The 16,793-nt window shown below is 40.4% G+C and overlaps 1 protein-coding gene across 3 annotated transcripts in view; it reads right to left on the minus strand.

Moving 5' to 3' along the window:
* Nucleotides 1–454: 454 nt before the first annotated feature.
* The window catches only part of rerg (RAS-like, estrogen-regulated, growth inhibitor), a 44,598-nt gene continuing 28,259 nt past the window's right edge, over nucleotides 455–16,793 (minus strand). For all 3 annotated transcript variants that reach the window (XM_083935622.1, XM_083935621.1, XM_083935623.1), the window contains 3 exons: nucleotides 12,601–12,657; nucleotides 5,738–5,811; nucleotides 455–2,422 (listed from right to left, as the gene is read on the minus strand). In XM_083935622.1, the coding sequence (XP_083791748.1) occupies nucleotides 2,012–2,422; nucleotides 5,738–5,811; nucleotides 12,601–12,657 (542 nt within the window). In that variant the 3' untranslated portion in view covers nucleotides 455–2,011. The remainder of the gene's footprint in view (nucleotides 2,423–5,737; nucleotides 5,812–12,600; nucleotides 12,658–16,793) is intronic.

The raw sequence follows: 16,793 nt of genomic DNA on the forward strand, positions 1-16,793 counted from the left end.
CTCCACTGTATATATTTCAGTGACTCTGCTGTGGTGGGACATTTTGGAGAGAAGTTAGAAAAACTACAGTGTGAACAAAATGTTTAAGTTTAGATGCAGATTCAACCAATACTGTAACTTTTATCATAATTTGGTGACAGAGGGGGGCTTTGACATGTCTGTGTGCCCAGGGGCCCATTGTCTCATAATCTGCATGCTGGAGTGTACGATGTATAGGGACAGTGGACATTTCCTCTTTGAAGGTTATTTTATACGACTAAGTTTAGAGTAACGATTAGGACTGGACAAGCTGACAGGATATGTTAATGTCACCATTTATTGTTTGCGTACTTGATTTTTGTTGTTTTAAGATTTTAAACATGGACATGAATATTGGCACATGCTTTAGGAAGCCAGTTGACTTATATGGACTCATTAAGAGGAAAAACGGTGGGATTTATCTCAGTTTTTTAATGACAAGTGTTTACAGTTGGTCCGTTTGATCATATAGGTCACATACTTAAAAAAACAAAAAAAATACATTCCATTTCAACAATTACAGTATCTTCCACTGTAGATCTGTATTTGGGTTCTGTACACTTGTTGTAAGACACAGCATTGCTTAAAGTGATATACCATATACATATTGTACTATACAGTATTTAAAAAAAACAGCCATGAAGAACATGGAATGTGACATGTTGGGATGGAAGGTGACTGCTTCCCTTCTTAAGGTTTAGAGAAAACAGCAAAAATGGTTTTCTCATGATTGGCATGTTAAGACCCGATGGACAAACAGGGAGTCCACAGCAGAACATTTAATGTCAACAGAACAAAGTGGACGATATTACAAGGTTTGTTTGAAGGACAGGCATTGACAATTCGTCAATACCAATTTTTCTTTATTTCTTTGTCTAAGGTCGCTTTCACACCTGGGCTCTTTGGTCCGTTTTAAGGTAGCCCTGGTTCGTTTCCGTGGATAGTCCGGTTGTTTTTGGGTGGCCTGAAAGCTCAACCGAACCCTGGTGCGGTTCATTTGAGGTGTCAAAGCAAATTGGACCAAACATTGGAAGTGAACCCAAAAAAAATGTACGGCAACAACCATATCTTATTATTACCGTACCTCACTCGTCATCTGTGTAACAAGTAAAACACACTGTAGTCTGTGCCTCTCTTCAGGGCCCTTCTTGTCCGGCCGTGCTGTCTCACTCGTCGCATTTGAAGAATGAACAGCTCGACAACTCGCTGTCTGAACGGTTGCGTTCTTCTGACATATTTGATAAGAACACCAAAGCAAAATCAGAAACCGCAAGACCACAACAAATGTGGTGTTGCTCTCATTATTTTACCTTTCACCTTTGTGATGTTAGTGTTTTATTCGCTTGGCATGTTTGGTCCGCTTAAAAAAAAGTGCAGCGTGAAAGAAAACCCAACTAAGTCGAGTCTACTGAACTATAGGCGTGAAAGTGACCTAAGGACACAGGGTCTACTTTTATAAAATAGTACTTCTCTGATCACAACTTACAGAATAGTTACACACATATGGGCCGAAGCACATCACAACATCCTCCTACAGACAAGATACAGAGAGGAAATCAACATTGATGAATTGTTGGGTTCTTTTAGTGCTAGATAAGACAGCTTGCATGCATCATTTTCAGACTGCCTTGTGGCTTTATTGATTCGTAAAGAGAGAGGATAAAAGAAAACATCTGAGGACTTCACTACATTAATGTATCATGATGAAACATGTCATATCTCAGTATCAAGGATTATTTCGATCCAAATGAGCTCAAATGTTTGGACGAGAAATCAGCCGTTAAGGCTCCCATGCTGAAGTGACAACATGATTTATCTCCTCCAGAGGAAAGAGATACTGCGCTTGAGACCTTGATGGAAAATGATCAGAGGATGGGTAAAGAACACATTCCACATTAAGTCAGTCACATTTTGTCCATTTCAAAGCCAGTAATTGCTTGAAACATTTACATGAGAAAAATGTACATTTCTCGGACAGCAGTGTGGCATCTCCCTAGCTGCTGATCTTGGTCAGCATCTTGTTGATGGCTTGTTTGACGTGCGTGGTGGAGCTGCGGCGCCTGGCCTTGCCCTGCACGGCCTTGCGGCGCCTCACCTCGCGGCACAGCTCGTGGAAAGCCTCTGCCACAGTGCCACCTTCGTTGGCACATGCGGAACATTCGTAGAAGGCGCAAGCCATTTCGGCCGCCAGCCGCTCACCTTCCTCTGTGCCAACCTGTCGGACGTGGTCCAGGTCAGACTTGTTGCCCACAAGGACCAGGGGCACGTTTTTCGGCTTCTTCACCTCCTCTAGGAGACTTCGGAGCGGCGCAACCTCCTCAAAACTACCCCGGTCTGTGATGTCATACACAATTACAAATCCATCACCCCAACGCATGTGACCCTCCTTCTGCTGGATGTCCTCCTGCAATGAAGAAGAAAAAAAAATGTTACAAACTCTAAACTCCCATTTTAAAGCTTCTCAAAAGAATAGTTTGTGTAATTTTGGCATAAAAGTAGCTGTTTTTCAGCTTGAATATACATCAAATAAGCCATCGTTACAGTTTTTTTCATTTTCACCTATTAAGAGGGGAATCCCAGAGATTCGCTAGCAGCCAGACATGGCTATCACTAAGCAGCTCAGTGTGCTAAACGGCTTTTTTTAACCACTTATATTGCGCAAAAAAGCACCAAACCTCTGCAGTAGCATGAAAAGAATCCCTACACATAAACAAAGCACCAACAATGTAGTTAGAGAACCTGGAGTTACGTCCATATTGAGAGGCAGCACAAACAAGACAACACATTACCGAATGCAATGGGGTTCAGTTCAACACTTTCCTCCTTGAACAAATCCAGAATTCAACTGAACTAAAAAACAAAAGCTGTTTTGGATGGTTCAGCGCTCCGGCCCGGCTACTCAGTGTTAGCCATGTCTGGCTGTTAGCGACTCTCCATGATTTCTCTGTTAATAGGTGATCAACGAAAAAACTGTCTCGATGGCTTATTTGATGTATATTCATGCAGAAAAAGACCATGGGATGCTTTTTACACCAGAATTACACTTTAAATTGAGAAGATTGATACTGCTCTTATCTCTGTATGCTAAATACAGTATGAAGCTGTAGACATTTAGCTTAGCTTATAATCAAGACCCAAAACAAAGGGAAACATCTGCAACAGGGCATGAAATCTGCCTACCGGCTCCTCTAAACTCACCAAATAATGATATATCTCATTTGTTTAATACGTACAAAATCAAAGTGGATTATGGGATTATGTGCTTTCTTCTTTCTTTCTTTCTTTCTTTCTTTCTTTCTTTCTTTCTTTCTTTCTTTCTTTCTTTCTTGCCTCTGAACATTGACTGAAAGTTTTTATTGTTGTATAAACAAATGTGTTAATTAGTGAGTGTTGAGATGCTGGATTTTGTCATTTTGGCGCTCTCAGATTTTGTGTTTTTTAGGAAAGTGAATTACCCAAAATTAAGAAGCATTCCTTGACATGTTGTGACTGCAGACCTTTTCAAAAGAAGTCACATTATCTTTGGAATATATAATAAAAACAACGAACACAAAAAAACAATAATAAGATCAAATCAAGGACTAAAGTAATAAACATATTCATAGGTGACCATTTGAAGCCAGCTCACACACTTCTCACCATGACTTTTGTGTTTGAATATATAACTATTCAGTCTTGGCAGTTTTAAGCCATGATCATATATGTACAGTAACACATCTCATGTTTTTGTCTCCAGTTCCTGACTTTCTTTCTGTCTGCTCTCTCCCACACCTGCTTCAGCCAGAGATTTAATTCTGAAGCCGTCTGAGGACAGGGAACATTAAGGCATGTGCTCCTAATTTGATCATGTTGAAGTAGAAATAGTCCCTCCAGTTCAGATCCTGATCTTATTGTTGGTGGAAAAAAAATACCTTATCCCTTTTTGACATTTGTATACCTGACCGACTTTTGAACTTGGAATTTATGAGCTACACAAATCCTGATGGAGTTAGCACACTAACACTTTGATACAATCAGCGTCAGGAGAGGCGTGCTATCCAACACAGTCGAGTCTGGAAAACATTTAGACCTCATCCTAATGTCAGATGAAAATAGACTACAATATAATGAGAGAGAGATGACTCGGCTGAAGTGTCACAGGGGAAATCAGCCGCCAGCAGAACACCTACGCAGCACTGCAGCATATTTATCTTCAGCCCGAGGACTGACGCAAGCTCTCCCTCATGACCAGGACCCTGCAATGCTTCTGCCAGACTGCTTGAAATGGTCATCGTAATGTGCCTTTCAGTCTCATATCCACTCCTAAAATTTTGCAAACCACTGTCTTTCCAAAAGTGTTTTCTGTTTAAAAAAAAAGAAAAATAAAGAAAGGGGAGCAACATGATACCTGAGTATTCCAGCTTGAAACAATTCAATACTCAGCTGAATGGTTTGAAGGATAGGTTGTTTTGCAGTGTATGGCAACTCTCCAGTTATTCATTTACTATTTCAGTTATATAGAAAATGTATTTAGTTTTCTTTTTGCTGGAAACCATACAATACCAGTGTTTGCTTTTTAAAGTAATGCACTTTTAGTATTTCTGTTCTTTTGTCCTGCTATGCGCTGTACCACCTATTTGATGTTACCCATACATATATATTATTTGAACCTGTATAGAGGTACATAGTATGTTACAACCCATTCAGACAGATTTCCCGCCGGCCAGATTCAGATCCATTTATCTCACCTGGGGCAGGTTTAAGATTATGACTGACAGAGGAGCGTCTTGCTTGAATGCAGTTCCCGAATGTAACTGGCATTCTCCGTCCAGTACATTTTACCAGGGCGAGGAAACTCTAGCTCTACTGTTTGTGACCCGACCGCCATTTTTTCTCCTGCTTCAAAACAGACCAAGTACCAACTCGACTTGTGCTGTATGTGTCGCTTAGCAGCATGTTCATTTTGTTGCTCTGATTGGTTGTAGATCCTGTTTCATTGCTCTGATTGGTTGTAGATCCTGTTTCAATGCTCTGATTGGTTGTAGATCCTGTTTCATTGCTCTGATTGGTTGTAGGTTTCATTTTATTGCTCTGATTGGTTGTAGATCTTGTTTTTTTGTTCTGACTGGTTGTAGATCCTGTTGTTTTGCTCTGATTGGTTGTAGATCGTGTTTCATTGCTCTGATTGGTTGTAAATTGTGTTTCATTGCTCTGATTGGTTGTAGGTCCACTAAAATGAAAGTGCTAGGGGCCCTTTGTTTTTCATCGTTGACCCTTGAAAATTGAAAATGAACTGAAAGGTTTCGTGCTTTACACATTTAGTTTGACGATGCCAGGCTAACCGGAAGCTGTCTAGTTAGATCTATGATGACAAATGATAATGAGTTGCATCATTGGAAAGTGATAGTATCCAGTGCTTTTAAAGTTTGAAAGTTTTTCAAGTCTGTATTTCACAAGACCCCATACTTTGTTAAATTACTATACTAAATCACAGCTTTAACTGTACTTAAGATCATTGTAATTTACATCCATTACATGTCTCTGGAAGCAGGGCATTAGAAAATACATTCTGCAGTACACTAACAACATTAGCAGTACCCCCAAGTCTGGAACTATAATAATCCATCCTGTCCTGTTAGTGTACAGCACAGTTGGGATGAGTTAAAGATTGTGGTAGAGAACTCTGGTCTTTCTGTTTCGGCACGAGTATGGATTAGGGACACAGGGATCGTTTTCTCACCTGCCCTGCAGTGTCCAGAATCTCCATGGTGACAACCTCATCATCAATATTGGCTTGATGACGATATGTTGATTCTGTAAGACACAATAGAGAAGAAACAAAGTGAATCTGGTTTTTAGACAAATCCAATGTGAATAATTTGACAATAGTGACACCTGATTGAGTAGTTTACTATGAGGGTAGGTAGACTTTTAAATGTGTGAACAATTAGTCATCACTGCTGAAGTGACGAATATAATTCAACATTTCAACATTTACATTATGCTGCAGATTTTCATGAATGATGCATCTCATTGCTCCACTCCAGCATATACTATTAAACTGACTGGCCCACAGGATGGACTGACATGGTAGACATCTTTTATCTTTGCTGGTCAGACAATTTATTGTAGTTATACTGTTAGATTTTCTGGATGCATTCACATAGCTGATTAGCTAATGCAAGCATGACTTCAGTGCTCTGCTTGACTGCTTCATTTGATTACACAATGGATATCAGGTGTTGATTGGTTACCTCAATGCGATTTCCGGGTCCTACCGGGTAACAAATGACCTATACTAGTGCAGAGCCCATTCAAAAAGAGCCGACTGCTGGGCTTGTATTGCTGAAATTGATCTTGACGCAAATGGGTACATCCGTCTGGACGGACAGAATCCAGAAATAAACAAAGACATTTTTTTTCCTGAGACTTACAGTTCAAAAGTTACAAGCTCTAATGTAAAGTGTGTTAAAGCGCCACCATTTGGCCAAATTGCACCAAATGTGGACATCACGGAGGACCTTGTTTTTCAAGACTGTAAAGGTTCAAAACAAGGATGGACACACTGGCTTCTGCCTAGCTCAGACAGAGACTGAATTGTTTAACAAGGACATTGTGTTACCATTTCCCTTGGTTCCTTTTCCATTTAATCATTATCTTACATTTTTCAGCCGGTTGTTCAACCTTTCTAGTTGATGGATGAAGGCTGACTCGTGCAATGACCTGAATGGATCTGAGCTTCACCTCTTGGTGGTTTAAAAAGCAGGATAAGAGTTTCCTTCTCCTGGCACAGGCCCAGGTGTGAACTGTGGCTCTGACCTTTCATTCCACCTTAAACAGCACAGGCGTTATACCCCCTTGTAAAAATCCCATCTGTGTAAACACCTCCCAGAGTGCACTGAAGCCAGTGAAACGCTTCTTGTAAAGAGAGAGATTCTGATGGATTTTGCCGTCATCTCAACCAGAGGGCTTAAGACAACACGTTCTCAAAGCTTTTTAGCTTTGTAAATCAAGTCATACAATTGCTTCCAGCTTGTGACTCATGTCCCATTTGCCCTTCTATTTCTAGATGTATGATTTGTTTGTGAAGGGAGGATAGTAGAAAGCTTAGTAAGTCATGGAATCAATCACCAGATTTATGTATGTTCTTGCTGCAGGCTGTTCCTACCATCATTTTAAACTTTTTAAATAAAGGAACAAGATATCATGGGGACACAATTGTTTAGCAATGATGATTAAACTAAAGTGTTATGGTGCTTCACACTGGTGTTGCAGGGTAGCTCACCTGGTACAGCCTGAACCCCATATACTGCAGGTTCGATTCCAACGCGTCATCCCCTCTCTACCCTTAACTGTCTATCTACTAATCACATTAAGGCAAAAGCTCAAAAGAAATCATCTTAAAAAGTTCTTCACACTGAAAGCATGGTAACTAGTAATTGTTGATCTCAATAAAGTTTTCAAATGAATCTGACTGAGAAACAAAGCTTTGCCATTTGCAATCCTCTTGTCTGCCAGCAAACTTCTCTCTATTGTTGCCCTAATAAGTATTTTCAAACCAGTATAAAAAGGATTTTTCTGTTGCAATTTCGGCAGATGTTTTTCCTTGATGGAAACCCTGTGGGTCATGTGTGTTGCTGTCGTGTCCAAGGTTTCTGCGTCTGAGCAGTCGGAGCCGTGGGAGCCATCTGAGTGAGGTGGTCGGACATTTGAGGACAGAAACTCGACTGTGCAGCAAAAGTTGGCGGCAAAGCAAGTTGGGGATTCTGGGAGTAGTCGACCCCATTAGTTAGCAGGTAAGTGCATTTTTACTAGACAAGGAATGTTAACAGTTAAGTGCACTGTACTATTTCAACCAAAATATGTTTCAATTTGTTCAGCTAATGTTACAAAAGTTAGCTAGCTTTGATAGCTAAGCTACAGATGGTGTTCAGTTACCACATGAATTTATGTTCGAGAGCATGTTCAAATGCCTGAAGAAATGCATTTGTCCACAACCATATGACGGTTCACAAGATGAATAAACAAGGTTTCCAGTTAGGTTTCACGATTATTTATTAATGTATTCAAATATTTATTGAGCATTACTTATTTTCCTTTTTTTATAAAGGCAAGGTTTTACCTCATTGAAGTGAAAAATTCATTGTTGGCCTTATAGGAACATTATAATTAGGTGAACACAAAGATCCAAGTAGGCAAAGCCAGAAGATCCAAGCAGGCAGAACTTTTGTCAAAAGTTGAAAAGACTCAAAAATCTATTTCATCATGTTGCGTTGATAATTTGAGTTTTCTCAACATTTTCTTTTCCGAGGCAACTGCCCATCCCCTAGCGTATCATGTCGCATACAACATGACTGTGCAACTAAAACTTGTTGGTCATAGAATTTTAGGCATCATATTGCTTGTTTGTGCTCCCAAATGTAATATGAGTAAGTTGATAGATTGGTAACAGCTGTAGTCAAATAAGTACAAAAACTAAAAGAACGATGATCCTAAAAAGCTGTCAAAAAGATTTTCAGATTCTCATTGAGAAATGCTCAAAAATAGCAGATTGTGAACATGTTGTTGCTCCAGTCTCTGCACGTTCAACCCGCTGTGTACCAGGTGCGCTCATCTCTCCGGGGAGAATTGCATCCTGTGACGTAAATGACATGTCGCAGGGAGCCAGAGGTGGAAGTGAAGTGGGGATCTATAACTGTTTGGCTAGAGGCATGAGGAGCATCTGTGAGGAGAAGAAACCAGAGTCTCACGCAGTGACCCCTGGGACAGCCTATTTCAGGAGTCCCCCCTCTATCAGCTGCAAAACAGCACCTAAACTGACCAAGTCCATCCTCTGTGTATTTGCTGCTGAATGTACTGACATGGGGCAGCTCCTCTATCCCATCTAGAAGCCTTTGAGAGAAACAAAAGCAGTAATATTCCTGGCAGCAGGCAATTCTTCCCATAATTCAAAACCACTGGCTGCCTTAGGGCTGTTTTGGCAGAAGGTAGAAAGAAAGTGTCATGTCAAACTCAAAAGTGTCATATCTGGAAACGAAATACAGCTTGTTGATATAGCTTGTAAAATCATTTTGCCCTTAGACATACTTTACACTACTTTTATTTCCAAAAGTTTCGTACCAGAAATTCTCTCTGAACTATTTGATACAATATTAAGCACTGTTGTGATCTTGATGCCAAACCTCAGTACAAGTAAAAGAGTTCATTTCTGTGTGCCGAAGGCTATTAGGTTGTGTAGAGACAGACATCATTAATGGAATGTATAGTGGCCATCTGCACTCTTAAAAGTTACTGTTTCTCACAGTGCTATAGGGAATGAGATCATCTTGTAACAAAGTCAGCAGGTGATTTAGCACAAGTTTAATCATTACTTATGCACATATTCATGTCTTTTTGCACCATTTATGATGCCAAAGGATGTTGATACATGCTGGAAATGAGTGCAACCAACAAGCTGAATCACACAGATGACCACGTTTTTTTCCTTCTTTGCTGGCGTAGCGTAAGTAAAGTCACCCACAGGTGTCTGAAAGAACATTTGATGCCTGAAATTGTGTTTGGACGAGCCCCCAGAAATGCAAATTTGGTTTCAGAGGCTGCTGTCAGTTAAGCACTTGGAAAACATAGTTTTAAATTTTAATTTTATTTTTTTAAATTTATTTTAAAGTATACTTTTTAAAGAGACACACAAGAAGAAAATAAAGTTGTAATTGCGAACCTAACATTTGGGAGAATTTGTATTTCACTTTCTGATTAGAAAGTGATTGCCTAGCCCTGCACTGAAAAGACTACATTTCCCAGCAGGCCCGGGAACACCAGCGATTACTCATTGTAGAAAAGAACATCTGAGCTTGCTTATGACCCGGATCAAAATAGGCAGATAATAAAAGGAGATGAATGGTGAGCTGCAATGGAAGGAGCACTCAAATGAGGTGCAGCCCACATTCTGGCAGTAGTGTTGCATACATGCGCCCAGCTTGAGTGACACCCATTATAGAGTTTTAATAATGTGTCAGCCACTTCACTGAATTTTAGCTCGGCAGTCTGATTGGTCACAGACACCATCCAACTGTGCTTTTATTCCCAATTTGCACCTCAAGCTGTGCTTTCTTGGTTGTCACGCCAACTTTCGTGGTAATCAAGGAGACAGTTTTCACTTTTTTTCTGCTTTAGAAAAAAAATGTAAACACTAAACCATGTGCACCACTTGAAGTTAATAAAGTACACCTGTTGTATTAAGCTAGTTCACACAGTACCAATACTCGACATTACAAAAACAACTATCTAAGGTATAATGACTGTGGTATATTTTGAGTATACATAATAGATAAACATAAAACATGATTCATGATGAGTATTTACAACTACCCATATTCTGCCATAAAATTCCATCTATGCAGAATAAAAACAAGTAATTCAATACCTGGAAAGTAAGTATTCCTGTTTTTCTGTGCACTAGCAGCTAAAAGTACCTCAACCACCAAGCGGAGGGCATAATGGCTATGAGATTGCGATCATCATGTCGTTACATGAAGAGGGGTTTGATAAAAAAAAGAGGAGAAAAATGTCCCAGAGTGTGGTAATTGCGCTAGGCAGAGATACTGCACCTTATGTCACAAAAATAGATATGGTATTGAAGAGCGCTCCACGTGAGCAATCCTGAGGCTCTGACCTGTCATGTACAGCCAGGAAATGAAAAGCTCCTTACAGAGGAGATGTGATGTCATTGTGCTCTGTAATTAGCTGAATTGGCTCAATCTGCATCAGTGTATAAAAAGGCCAAGTTGGTGCTGCTCTAATGAAGGCAGAATAAAACCTTTTGCACTGAACCTGATTCCAAATTTGTTTCATTTGAAATAGCCAGAATTAATTTAATTCGCTGCATTTATAACTTAATTTCTCTGTATATGTGATAATGTGGTCACAGTTCAGTATGAGGTACATAACTTAATTTGAAAGCAAATAAATAATGTGATCTTTATTATACAATAAACAAACACAGTTATACCCTAATAAGACACCGTACACTTAAATATGCTTACAGCATATAATGTCGTATTAGACCCAAAATATATACTTAGACAGGATTATACCAAATCATTAATTATGAATTATTCCCAACTTCATGCTAGGGAACTTTTATTCTGAAACAGAGACCTCTGCTTTCTGGCACTCTAATTTGATACAAAATACATCACATAACCCAATAAAGTGTGACTGATGTTCTCATCCTGATTCTGATTTTCCACCTTTTGGTATAGCAACAAAGTCTTTAGTGAATAGGTATTTGTTTCCATGATGGAATAGTTCAACATTTCAGAAAACATGTGGTTCACTCTCCTGGCAGGAATTAGATGAGGAGATTAATACCACTCTCATATCTGTATGCTAAATATTAAGCCATGGCTAGCAGGGAATTAGGTTAACTTAGCTTAAAGGCTAGATGCAAGGGAAAACAGCTAGCCTGGCTGAATCCAATGTTTAAAAAGAAATAAATAATGACCAGCATGATTAAAGCTATACAAAAATGTTGGTATAAAAATGTCAATTTGCATTTGTAGAGTAAAACATATTTATAAAGTGATTGGTTATCCTTATTTCTAACAACGCTCCCTGTTGTTACTACTAAGTCTAGTTCGTTTGACCAGTGTGAGTGCAACTGTACCGCGCTTAGCTGCGGTGCGCTTGCCGGCCACGGCCCGTTTGGGAGAGGTGGGCTTTTCTTAAAGCACGTTTGCACATGTACGAGCATGAGCGTTCGCACGTGTACGAGCACGAGCACGAGGCCTACGGCGGTTCTGACGTCATTTTATGTGCGGCTGTTCGGACATAGAAAAAAGAAGGAGGGACCATGTGCGGACATTAAAAACAATGGGGCGAAAGGTTCACGTTGGTGTGATGCGGAGGTGGAGTGTTTACTGCAGATTTGGTCGATGAAAATATTGATAAACAGTCGGACAAGACGCACAAAAACTCAGAGGTCTATGGAAAGATTTGTAAAAAAAGCGACGCATTGCGATGACGTCGATCAATGCGTGTTACGTGTTACGGCGTGATGAAGTATGGACAGCAAGAAGCATTCACCTAGGCCCAGGTAGTGCGAGTACAAACGGGCCTGGCCCGCGGGGGGAGAGGGAGGGGGGGGCAAATACCCTAAAGCACGGGGCACGGTACGGATGGACAGTGTGAGTGCGCCCTTAAATGCTGTTGCTTTAGAAACTTCACAATGTCTACAAGCTATGTTAATGCTAGGCTACGCTCGGTTAAGCTAACTAGGCTAAGTTAAATCAGATAGTACATTCCATAGCAACCGCCGTAGGAACAATAGTTTACGGATGTTTTTTGTTAATAAAGCAGTTTAAATTGGAATCTGCCCATCACTTTAAAATTGCCATAGTTGGTAACCGTTTTATAAAAGCAATAGCTCACTTCAGGCCGTGATATGCTTTGCTAAACAACGGCCCTTAGCTGGGATATAATCCAAATATGCCACAACCTCACATAGGCTATTGCTAAGGTATTGATGACAGTAACAGTGATGATTGCAGAAGTAATGGTAGTACCATTGGCCATAGTAATAGTGATAGTAAATTGGTCACTTACCAAGTGTCGGGTCGTACTCCCAGATGAAGCGTCTGGTCAGAAATCTCACCACTAAAGCTGCAGAGAACAAATAACATTGTCACATTATAAAAAACGCCACAAGAAAGGCTAGCCTTAATGCTTTCCAGAATATATTTAGTAGAATTTATGTAGAATTATAGTATTTTTATTTTACTGCGTATTGCGTCTTAAGTATGGATTTCACGACCCGAAGTAGGCTACTGGATCATTAGTTAACAACAGTGCTGATGTGCTCTGTCTATTTAAACAGCTAATTAGCTGTGGATAACCACCAAGAGGCCCCAAGATCCATACCACTTGAATACACTTGTTATCTAAATGCTAATTTGAACTGTTCCAGAAAATTAAGGCGGATCACAAACAGCCTTCAGGATGAAACATTCACAAGCTCTCTAAGTCCATCATAAGCTGCTCCTTTTATATGGGTTAGTTAGCTTGCTCTCTACAGCACCAGCCTTCATCACAAATAGATGAAACAACATCACCAGCAGGCCAGTGACTCACTCTCATAAGGATTTACCATCAACAAGTAATCTGCTGCATGCAAATATTGTTCTCCTTCATTTTGACTACATTAGTAGGCCATTACCTGTATATCATGTAGAGTAAACAACATTTTTTCTGGTATATTTGCTCATGCATACAAGCGATATTGGTGATATTCTGGGTTGCTAAGTGATATCAATTGTGTCGAGTTGTGTGGAAGCAGACTGTATCAGATAAGCGTAAGCCCATTCGAGTCAAGTCTCAATTCAAGTCACGAGTCTTTAACTGTCAAGTCCAACTGAAGTCTCAAGTCTTTATTTCAGAATTTATTTATTCAGTATAGCCCCTTGAAATGAATCATCTAATTTTCAAGGGGATCCTTCCATATAATCATATACATAATACAAAGATAAAAAAGGAGGAAATACAGTGAAACACAATACAGGACTTATTAATGCACACACACACACACACACGCACACGCACACACACGCACACACACACACACGCAGACACACACACACAAATGGGAAAATGTATGTGAAAATAAGAATAAAAAATATATATAAATAAATAAATAAATATTTCTCTCACCCATCTTCAACCGCTTATCCGGGATAATACATGATATATAATACTATATATAATAAATAAATAAAAAACAAAACATAAAATCAGAAACAAAAACAAGAAGTGCTGCTTTGAAACCATGAAGAGTATTTCTGTCAAGTTGAATTGCAAGTCATCAAAACAGTGGCTTGCAACACTTCAAGTCCAAGTCTGGTCTATTGGTTTCCCCTTGGAAACGGGTTAGAGTGAAGGCAAAGTCAGACTGAAGATTACACAGACTCTAACGAGTTGACAATTGAAGGAACCTTTGGCCAACCACTTTACCACTTTGGTGTCGCGGTTGATGTGATCCCATCACATGATACTCTATATTTTCTTTTTTTTTGGGTGCTTTTTGTTAATTGTTTCCCAACAGACCAACAAGCAAGTGTTCACACCGCTTGTCTGTGGGAGCTGTCATGTGCTTGAGCGACTCCCTATGGGCCTGAATGGTCCACTTGAGTCCAGCCGTGCAACTGTGTCCTCATGTCAAGTTGCTGAGCTGCTGCTTGTGGCAAAGAGACAATGGGGAAACGGCTTTGCCTTTGAACTGGGGGGGAAAAAAAACATCAATTTTTGCCAGACCTTTTTTATACTCATAATTAGCCACGACAAGGGACAGGAAGAAAACCTATTATGTCCACCAGGCTGTTGCTGCCACGTTTCATTACGCTCCTAAAGAACTCAAGTCCAGCCTTTGAGCTCAGGGCAGTGTTTGATGATTACCGAGAGCCTGGTGCTCAAATGTTTCTATTTGTCATTTCGTCCGTATGGAGCAGCTGTGGGAGGCTTCACCGGAGTCTCTTTTTTAATAGCCAAAACACTGAGTTGACCTCACAATGTAAAAACTGTTCTTTTCCGTTTATTAGCATGAACGAGGAGAATAGACCGCTTTTCTTTCTTTCGCAGTAAACCACATTTCTCTCTCTTTCCTAACACACTTAATGAGTTTCCAGACAAAGGAAGAGTGTGCCGTGCAACTTTCAATTATTCCCTTAATGCTCCCGGAACAGAACAGCAGCAGATTATTTGTCAAGCTGTTGAGAAGGTGGACTGACACGCACGTATCTTCTCTAGGCACATTTACCTCCCTTGTTGCTGACTGAATGAGGTTATTCTGTGCCCTGAATTCCAGGTGGACAGAACAACCAATGGGGTGTGAAGTACTTTCCTCATTTAATGTAACTGTATCTCCTGCCTTTCTCTGCCACTAGAAGAAATGTACACATGGAAGAGAGGAGCCTTTGTCAACGTGCGTCAGTATAGACATTGTGGTCTAAAGACAGGTTTGCAGAGGGAGAAATGTGCTCTGTATCACCAAGCTGACTACCTCCTTGCACTTGTCACAGTCATACTGCTGTGGAAACCTCATACTGTAGCACCAGTTCTGTTTTTGTTCTGCATTCGATTTAATTGAAAGATTACATTGATTCAAATGGAGCCACGCTTTTATAACATTTACACCACATCTATCAACAAATTACAGGGAACTGTTATGAGCTCAATTAATTTTTCAAGGGAAAAAGTCTCATTCCTCTTCTTTCAAAAGTTGCCCTCAAGTTTTGTCATGTCGATACCAGCCTGATTTGCTTAGTAGCATTTCGAATAATCCCTGGTGTGAATGCAGTTTGACCTTCTTGCATGTTTGTTTATAGAGTTTACTTTTTAGGTAGCAAGTGTTGATACAATGTGGGTAGGGAAGCTGAGGAGAGACCATTTAAAAGCATGCAGATGGCAGGTTTCCTGTGGCACTGACACTATGCACAAAAAATACATTTAATCACCTGACAACTGAAAGAAACACATTTTAAAATGTGTCCTCATTCAGTGTCCTAAGGGTAGAAGCTCCTTCTAAACGTCTCAGTGCTGGCATCAACAGGGAGAAAAGGCTGTTACCCAGGTGGTTGGGATCTTTATTGATTCTCTTAGTCTTATCCTTGCAGCAGCTGGTGTAAATGTCCTTTAGGCAGGGTAAGACAATTGTATGTTCAGCCAAATAAACCACTCTTTGCAGGACCTTGCAGTCCTGTGCTGTGCTCTCGATGGCAAAACATCCCTCAGTATTTGAGGATATACCCAAAATTTCCTCAGGTGTCTAAGCTGAAACAGGTTAAGATCTCTGTGATTTGGGCACCAATGTGTATATACCGTAGAGTGTTGGGGTAAAACTTGGGGTAGAGGAGGATTATTCCCTGTCGTTGCTCCTCCAACATGGCAGTGTTGCCTCCAACAAAAAAATACAAAAACAGCCAAAATAATCAGAGCTACAGGCTCAGATGTTTTGGACGCAGCCTGTGAAAGAGGACATACTTCCTCTGAGGCAGGGGGCAGCAGTTGAGTAGGCGGTCCTTAATGTGGACACTTATATCCATTCTCAGTGCTATCTGAATGTGGACACATGCGGCCCGAACCACCTCCGAATGTGGTTTTTGACATCCGATCTCAATGCGTCCTGAGAGTGTTTTCACCTGTAGTTGTGTTCGGATCACTCAGACCACATGTATATAAAGTCAAAATCACAGATGTGCCCGTACACATCAAGGTTTTTTTGCCTACCATGTGAGCCCAGAGGGGCTACAAATGAGCCTGAATAGAAAAACTGATCTGATTCAATCAAAGTCTCCTGCCCAGACTTCACAGGCTTCACGGGAGATGTTCTCCAAAAGCCGCTTTTATCCAAACTGACCTCATCTCATTAGCAAAAGAAAGTTGGACTAATTGCAAACAATGCAAGAACAATTAGTGGCAACCATGGCCCTGTTCTGAGCCGGCGCTGTGTTACTCATTGAACAGTCTCTCTTGATTCCCTACGGCCATCAGACAGGCACCCACGGCTCTTTGGTTCCCTTCGTCCACAAACACACCGCTTTACTGGCTGACAAGTTTAGATCTCCCAGTGCTGTGCAGCTGCAATCAAGTTCTGTACCTATTGTGTTCATGTCAGGTCATGTAATTCAGGCCAGCGGTGCAGATCAGACTGGAGGGGAAATGGTTAGACTGGGTCTGACTGAAAGAGGCAGACAGCAGAACCAAAAAAGTATCAGCATTTAATCAAAGAAAAAAACATCACAAAACTA

This window comes from Echiichthys vipera (assembly GCF_963691815.1).
Source record: "Echiichthys vipera genome assembly, chromosome: 20".
NCBI classification, from domain to species: domain Eukaryota; kingdom Metazoa; phylum Chordata; class Actinopteri; order Perciformes; family Trachinidae; genus Echiichthys; species Echiichthys vipera.